The sequence below is a fragment of the Lactuca sativa genome, chromosome 9 (genome assembly GCF_002870075.4).
Source record: "Lactuca sativa cultivar Salinas chromosome 9, Lsat_Salinas_v11, whole genome shotgun sequence".
In the NCBI taxonomy this organism is placed as follows: domain Eukaryota; kingdom Viridiplantae; phylum Streptophyta; class Magnoliopsida; order Asterales; family Asteraceae; genus Lactuca; species Lactuca sativa.
Window position 1 is genome coordinate 207,058,893 of NC_056631.2, and position 8,798 is coordinate 207,067,690.

Here is an 8,798-nt window from a genome sequence, read left to right on the forward strand (position 1 = left end):
GAGAATGGGGATGTTCACAGTTGGAGCTTGAAGAAATGAGGAGAAAAATGTGTGAATCACACACACACACACACACACACACACACACATATATATATATATATATATATATATATATATATAGAGAGAGAGAGAGAGAGAAAGAGAGAGAGAGAGAGAGAGAGAGAGAGGATGGTTCACGGCCCAATCATGGGTTCACGGCCGTGAACCTAGTTTGCGGCCGTGAACTCCCTTTGAGGGTGTTCCAGGCTCAAGTGCAAACTATTGATTCTCAGATAATGCTTCCCAACATTCAACTCTTGAGTGCACTAGGCTTTGAGACGCTCAAACTGACTCTAAACATAGTAACAGATAGCAGAAACAAGTCTGGCTTACAGAGAGAGATTTCGGGTTGTCACAGTTTTTATACTATTGGTTTTATGAATGATTAAACTAAAAATAAAATTTTTGGTCTTGAATTTTGGGATGTTACAATGAAGTTTGAAACATGGAAAACAGATGAGTCGTACATTGCTGATGTGACAAAAAAAGGAATGTAGTTGCAGGTTATGGCAAGTAAATGGCTATGGTTGTGTTCATTCAGTGGTTACATTAGCATATTCAAATGTTACACCTAATGGACCATATGTAGACCCATTCTACCGGGGAGCCTTCTTCCATAATACCTACAAACAGTCTATTAATGGCATGAATGGAATGAACATGTAGCATTCTACAGACTATATACCCCCATTGACTCCATTTAAAACAAGAATGTCAGGTAGGCCAACAATGAAAAGAATGAGCGATGCTTCTGAAAGGTCTGGAAAACACATGGTTTCAAAGGCAGGGAAAAAGGTTTCTTATGGCATATGCAAACAGAAAGGACACAAAAAGACCACTTTCACTCAAGTGCCAAGGTCTCCTAAAACTAATGTCACAAAGAAACAAAATGTTATTCAAACAATACAATCGATGAATATTCAAGTAGGTGGGGAAGATGATGTTATGGGTGATGCAGTTAAGCCACAAGCTGAGGAAGTGGTGAGGGTTAATGAAGCTGAGGAAGTGGTAAGGATTAATGAAGGTGACAAACTGGGAAGGGTTAATGAAGTTGCTGGGCATGTGTATAGTAGAAGTTAACCAAGCAAGAGGAAAAAGTTTGAGAGAATTCTTAAACTAAAACTTACTAAAAGGGTTAAAGGTGAAGGTAGTAGTGTTGGATCGCCAATGGACTTGGATTAATTATAGTTTCAATTATGTGTTTGTTATATGGATTAATTAATGTTGTTATTGTGGCTGGGAACAAGGGAATTTATGTTTGTTATGTTAATCTATGTTATACTAATCTTAAGATTTGATATTTGGATTCGTGTACGTGATTACAATTTTTATGATGTTCTTTATATTAGTGTGTACGGAGTATTTTAGTCATTACAAATATTTAAACAGGAAGGGGTAGTTTAGTCATTTGAGATACTTAGGGCAGTAACGTTAGTTTAGGCATTACAAATAGTTAAAAAGTTAGGGATAGCTTTGGCATTTCAAGTATTTACAATAGTAGAGGTAGTTTAGTCATTTAAGATAGTCATCTAAAGCGGGTAACCCATTAGGGGTATTTTAGTCATTTATGTCAGGTAACCCTAAAGGGGTGTTGTAGGCATTTCAGTTAGTACTTTTTATGTGACTTAACCCATTAGGGGTATTTCAGTTTTTCCAGTTAATTATCCAAGTGACCAAGCACTAAAACAACAAAAAAGAACTTTTCGATGGTTTTCCATTTCTGGGTTAAAGACAAGGACTTTGCAGTGGTCTCAAGAAGATGCCTCATGTATTAGATTCTTTGATTTGTCCCTTGTCCCAAATAGAAACATTGTGGCCCCTATTTTTCATTGTTTAAAAGAGTTTGACTTTGTTATGTGGTCCCGGGAAGAACATCAACAAATATGGGTATTACTTAATCACATATATAATTGATGGTTTGTTTCTATACATATTATATGCACATTCAGAGCTATAACAACAATATTTTAACTTAACCGACATTTCATTCATGGGTTTGTGTTACATCTTTACATTTATTAGACAAGTTAAAATAGGATTTGTATCTGCATCTTACTACATATGACTACCATCACCTGTGATTACCATAAAAAAAAATTGATCATCACAAAAACACCAACCACGACCACCAACTACTACCACCAGAAAAAAACACAATAAACAAAGCGCCTTACTAATAAGGACAATAAACCAGATGCACATGATAAAAAAAAAAATTCAAAACAACGACAGAAATGTTGTAATTTAAAGTTCTTCAGTCATCTTAAGAACTTGCAGGTTAACACCCCCCACAACAACGACAACAACAACCCCCCCCCCCCCCCCCCAACAACCCATTTGACTTTGGTGCACTTGTTTTTACCCAAAACGATGTTAACATATGATGCTTGTAGTGAACATAAATGGTTCTTCAAATCAACAACCATGTTAGATAGATCGAGCTGACCTGCCCTAACATCATTGACTTCATGGCTTAGGGCGTCCAGGTCTCTAGTGACGCTGCATCGTAGTTCACAAATGTTATTTGCAATCTCCTCCCTTACAAGCGATAACTCCAACTGTGTCTGGAGCAGATTCATCGCCATGTCTTCATGGGTGATTCGTTGGAGACATTCTTAGCCATGTGCCGACTGTAGTTGGTTGACCAACTGTGATTTGGAGATGATAGTGAAGGCATGGTTTTGTCAATTGAGATTGAAGTTTAGGATGCAGTTTGAGTAACCAGGTTTCGACATCGTTTGGGTCGTTGGGTTGTAATTACGATATGCCATGTCATCAATGATGTGTCAAACAGGGATGATGTGGCGGGTTACCAGGCACAATAAGTAAGAGAGACTAAATTGCTAGGTTTCCACACACTTTGTTCCCTCATAAAGCCACTTAAAAAGTCAAGTGACTAAAATAGTCAACCCCAGAAAGCTCATAGGTTGTATGTGTCATTTTCCCTAACATAAAATAACCATTAGTTTATTTAATTAATATTTAATCATACATAACAATTAGTTTCTTTTTATCATATCGTGTCATCAATTGTCACCCTACCATCAGGTATGGTCATTGCGGATCTTCAGTATGGTTGTTGTGGCACCCAACCCTACGTGTGAACACCGCCATAGGCTCACGTAGTTGTGGTGTGGCATGTGGTGGGTTACAGACTTTTATATGAGAGAGAGAGAGAGAGAGATGACTCCCCCCCCCCCCCCCCCCCCCCCCCTTTATCTCTTCCTCTCCATGCCTAAACACTAACTCTTGAAGTTGGTGGAACTGTGTTATGACGAGGTAGCCACCCGACCACAACGAACAACCTAAGTGTTCGTGTATTTGTTTTTGGGTATAGTTGTTCCTTTGTATTTCCATATTACTATGAACATACTTTATTCTTTGAAACTAAACTTCAATTATAACTAAGATCACGAAGATCATGTAGTCTATATTTTTATATACAATAGATGCTATGTTTTTATATACAGTAGATGCGATATCACAGTGATATGGACAAGCAGGGTATCCAGTCCTAAATTGTTCCATCTTTTGGGTAGGACAAGAAAAATGTAATTTCCATCTCATTGACGTCTCAGTCCAAATGGAGTAGGAAAATGTTGGCTTCTTCCTGCTGTAACAACAGCAAATGGAGCTTTAAATGTTTAAACGCTTATCATTAGGTACGTTGTATATACCATTTGACGTCATTGTGGCTGCTATACATGTACAAGATCATTTACTCGTACCCTACAATAACTCTCCTAAATGGGTCATTATATGCATATCCACATCTAATCACTCTAGAAGCCTTTGGTTCTTGTACCAAGAGATAGCCATAACATACAAGAAAATACTACCAGTGGTACCACCACCAACAGTCCACAGAAATTTACGCATACCGATGTCCTTCTCAGCAGGAGAATCACCATTGAAAAGATCAATGTTAATGTTCATTCCAAAGATTCCAGCCACAACCACGAATGCACTCGCTACCAGATTCGCTGTTGACAACATGACACCCATTTGGAGAAGATGATTCTGCTTGTCATCCAACATTATGTTGATGTAGTCTTCTGTATCTTCCACATATTCCCTCAACTGGAAAAACCATATTTGAGGAATTTTAATAAACCACTTGGATTTTGAAACATTTAACACAAATGGTAGAGTGTGACATGCATGCATGCATTATGCATACCGTGGATAATTTATTCAGTGTACCATCGATCTCAACAAAGTATGCCTCCAACAGCATTTCAAGTTCTTCAACATCACGGTGTTTGTTCATACCAAGTCGTGCCATGCTAGTCATTCGGGTCCCACGACTGTCTCTTCCATAAACATTAGATCCAAAAAACCGTTCTTGCTGGCTATTCATCCTTTGGAAATCATCTTCATCTATGCTCTCAAGACCCTGGTCACATGGATCCCTAATAGAATGCAAACACATATAACAATAATATATTCTTGTGGATTACATTAGGGGGATCTTTGATAAACTTGAACCATTTAGTACTTATTGTTCCAAAGTGTTAATGGCTAAAACAAGGTAGGGCTGTACGAATTATAGCACATACCCACTAGCAGCGGAATACAGACCTGTCATGCATTTCGGAGTCAAGAACTTGTTCATCCGCCAAATCTTGCTCATTTACAGAAGTTTCAGAAGCATTTTCGAGTTGTAGCTCCAGTTTATGAGTCAAATACATTTCGGCCATATCACCATCATCATCAAGCAACTGCTCTAACTCATCCCTAACCTAAATCAATAATCTTGAATCCATTATAAACAGACTGGGTTGATATATTACTTCGTGACCACTATGAAATTTAACGCATTTATTCAAACCCACAAACCTTTTGAACACGTCCTGAAATAGCAACCAACCTACTTTTAATTTGACGAACACGTTCCAAATTCAGAGTACTAATCTTTGTTGTCAACTTATCTAATGCTGGATGCGCTTCTCTCTCTAACGTTTTTGCCTAGTTCATGATAAAGTTAAAAGAAAAACGTTAAACACAAAGCGATAACTTCAACAACGATAAAAAGGACTCACCTCATTGTCCAGTGAACTGCAAGCAGCCTCAAGGCAGGCTTCCAATGCAATGAACTCAAAACAAAGGTGTTTTAGTCCATCTCGGCTATCAAGAGAAGGGATTCCTTCGGTTTTAACCTCTTCAATTTTCTCTTGACTGGTTGTGGATTCTGAGGTAACAGTCTTTGATTGTTGTTCTCCTGAATCATACAAATTTGTCCAGTTTGTTTCATCAGACTTTCCCTCCTGTTACAAAATAACTTCTTAATACAAATAATTGTAAAAGATTAGAGAAAGAAACGTTTGTTAATATTCTTATTTACGGAATGCTGGAGATGAATACAGATTAGAGAAAGAAAAAGGAAGAAAGATAAAACCTGCGATACAGTTGCGAGATGATGACGCTGGATACGGCGTTGGAGTTCTTCAACGAAAGGAGCAACAGATGGGTCTTTTGAATTAACCAAAAGCACCTCATGTGCGGTGATTATGGCCTTAATGTGTTCGAGGTTGATGACGATAGCCCGTTCTCTGCCGAGTACGGTGGAGGGATACGATAAAATGGGGTCAAGGATACGGAGATCGCGTGCAGGTAAGCCCGTCCGCCGCATAACAGCGTATTTACCGGCCTCAACGACTTGGGCCTGACCTGTAGAATCTAGGAGGAGCCATTGCCGGAATCCGACAACCTTTTTTCTGAGTCCGCCACCAATGTTCGGTTGTGGCGGGGTGGTTCGTGTTGGGATTACACGGGCTTCTTCCGGGGAGGTAGCGGCGGCGTTGGTTTTCGACAGCAGTTGACGACGGGCCCTCATTGATGTCAACTTTGACGGTTTGAAATATGTTTGACCGAATCTTATTTTCCCGTTTAAATTTTAATTTTAGAGTAAGTTTCGAAGAGCGTCCTTCAACTATCAGATACATACAATTTTGGCCCTTTTTTATTTTTCGGCTATTGCGGTGATTTAAATAATTTGTGGCTCATCTTCTTTTACTTCTTGTTGGTTCATACTGTGTTACACATGTCGGTATTTGAATAATCTAGCAGTGTAAACTCAGTCGACCGTCCACATTAATGTTAGCAATAATGAATAATATGATTCAGTATGCTTTAACAACAAATCAATGATATTTGGTCGTGATAAGAATTTAATTCATGCAACTTAATTTTTGAATTCAAAATCTATTTGAGATGATAATAAATGTATTAAATTATAATTAATATTATCCAAAATATAATTAAAAATTCATTTAGGCAGAATATAAAATATACTCGCTCTACATATGGAAAGTTTCTTAATCGTTAGTAATAAAAGAAATAATCGAATATATTAGAGAATTTTATAAATGTTCTTATGAATTATTGTGTCATGAATGTTTCCTTTTGTTGGATGCTTCACGGTTCAATAAGGGTACATGGTATCGAGATGATTCCACTCGTGGAATCCAACGTGGAAGGGCCAATTCATAGGTGAACACCACCACAATCTTCCGTAACTATCTTTGTGGACTGGATTGCTTTATGGGTCTTCACGGAGGCTGCCCCTCCCCCTCCACTTCTCTACGCATGAACACCTACCCATTGGGTTGTAATGGTGTTTGTGGATGGGAGTTGTGCTTAGGTAGTATTCACGTGTATGCATACCAAATAGCCTAAGCATCATTTATACATTATAATGTGCCACCAGACTAAGATGTGTTAGATATTGTGTAGAAAATTTTGTTGGATTAGGTGTTTAAGCGCATAACTATAATTGATATGTATTTGATTTGATAGTAGCATGGTCCTTTTGTATTGCCTTCACACTAGCAACTAGAAAGGATAACTATTGAAGAGAGAGGCTAAGTTTATTATTTAGAATAATAAATTGGTGTATAAAAATGATTTATTAATATATTATAAGAATAATATATTAAATAGAAATCATATTATTAATAAGTATTTAATCTGAAATTAATTTGGTATTAATTTTAGGATTAAAGGAACTGAATGAAAGTGTAGTGGTTGTTTTGTAATTATTTGATAGTTGTGGTTTTTTCTGGGCCATTGGATCACCCTTATTAGGGAGGGCCGAAAATCACTAGAAGGTTCTAGAGATTTTCGTCCAAGCCCTAAGGAAGGGGTCCATAGACTTGCTTAGGCGCTAAGTAAGGAATTAGGGTTTCCACCTTAAAACACTAGCTAGCTTCAACTATAAATAGAGCCCTTTGCTTCTTGAATTCGTGCACCTCATTGAAACCCTAGAAAAGCTGAATTTATGAGCAAGGGACTCCTCTCTCCTCTCTCTTATATTCAACTTCTTGCCCTAGTGTGTTTGTGAACCACTAGATGTACTATGCTTGTGGTACTTGTTCTCAAAAGCAAGTGTCTTCAAGAATTGGTTGTTATTACTTTATAGCAACAAAGGTATGTGTTCTAATCTTTCTTATGTAGATTTCGAAATATTAGATGCATATTAGGGTTTTCTAATTTGTGTTCAATGCTTGTATGTCTAATAGAGAAAAAATAGATCAAATCTAGGGTTGCATGCACACATAGGATTGTTTGTATAAAACCCATTAGTGATATCGAAAGCCTTTGGTTTTGTTTTCAGTTAGATTTGATACAATAGATTTGAACTTAACAAAATTAAGGTTTATGGATTTTAAACCCTAGGGCTTGGATTATCGAAATTAGGGTTTAGAAACCCCAGTTTTGAAATTTGATTAGGGTTTTTAAACCCTTTCCTTTGACCCTCTTATTGTCGATTTTTAGAGTTTGCTAACCCTTGAATTTTCGAAAATGCTTCCCCCAAGATTAGATTTCGAAAATCTAGGAGTTTGGGTAGGCATTATCTTTTAATTGTTTAAATGGATAATTGATGATTTTGAAATATCCCTTCCCAAAATTTTGAAATCTATGGGATAAAGAGGTTAGGTTAAATTAATTATTTTATTTAATGGATAATCCTTATGTGATTTAATAATTTGAATTAATTTTTTAATTTTGGATAATTATTAAATCAAGGTTTTTAATATTTAAAATTTTGAATTAAAAGGTATTAATTTTCAAAATTTTAAATTAGATTAAAACCCTAGTATTTTGAAATGTTTAAAATACATCCTTGTGCTATATATAAAATAAAAGTCTTATATTATATGTATAAGAAAAGTCAGTCTTACTGTTTGTATATATCATTCACGAAGCTGGTCTATAAGGGATGTTTAAGGAAGTGGCCTATAAAATGACCGTCATTGTGTATCCATTCTTACCCACCGCTCTTGACTAATAGAGGTTCGTTAGCCAAACGAGTATGATAGGACATTAAATCCTCATTAGTAAGTGTAATGAAAAATATAAAGTAACTAAATGTTTTTTTATAAATTCTCAATCTTAGTTACTTTAGGAAAATGTGAATTTGATGCTAATCCATGAAATTGCATATTGCACCTTGCCAAGTCGTTAGTAGAGCGTGTGTGGTTAACCGGCATACTAACTTGGACTACCAAAGGGTGGAAATGGGTAACTCGTAAATTATCATATATCAATGGAGCGTGTGTGGTTAACCGATACATTGATTAGGTGGTAAATGATATCGAAAGTACCAAGCTAATATGTATGGTTATTTACACCTTATTTGTGATCCTCGGTATCCCAGTCACAAATTTGAAGGGCATAATCAAGATTAAACATGTCATTGAATAGTTCAATGAATCTCAAAAGATCTAGGAATTTCATTTAATAAAACCTAATTT

The 8,798-nt window shown here is 36.6% G+C and overlaps 1 protein-coding gene across 1 annotated transcript; it reads right to left on the reverse strand.

The window, feature by feature from the left end:
* Nucleotides 1-3,418: 3,418 nt before the first annotated feature.
* Nucleotides 3,419-5,878, reverse strand: LOC111892967 (magnesium transporter MRS2-3). The gene is made up of 6 exons (XM_042898497.2): nucleotides 5,441-5,878; nucleotides 5,085-5,309; nucleotides 4,882-5,010; nucleotides 4,620-4,784; nucleotides 4,223-4,438; nucleotides 3,419-4,122 (listed from the first exon to the last, which is right to left on the reverse strand). Exons 1-6 carry the CDS (start codon nucleotides 5,876-5,878, stop codon nucleotides 3,820-3,822), a joined length of 1,476 nt encoding a protein of 491 aa, XP_042754431.1. The 3' UTR covers nucleotides 3,419-3,819.
* Nucleotides 5,879-8,798: the final 2,920 nt, after the last annotated feature.

Excerpts from the sequence above, each read along its gene's own strand:
- LOC111892967 (XM_042898497.2), bottom strand. The coding sequence starts at position 5,878 with ATGAGGGCCCGTCGTCAACTGCTGTCGAAAACCAACGCCGCCGCTACC. Across the intron at positions 4,439-4,619 it reads CCGAAATGCATGACAGGTCT|GGTCTTGAGAGCATAGATGA; the intron begins GTATTCCGCTGC and ends CCATGTGACCAG. Across the intron at positions 4,123-4,222 it reads CACTGAATAAATTATCCACG|TTGAGGGAATATGTGGAAGA; the intron begins GTATGCATAATG and ends TGGTTTTTCCAG.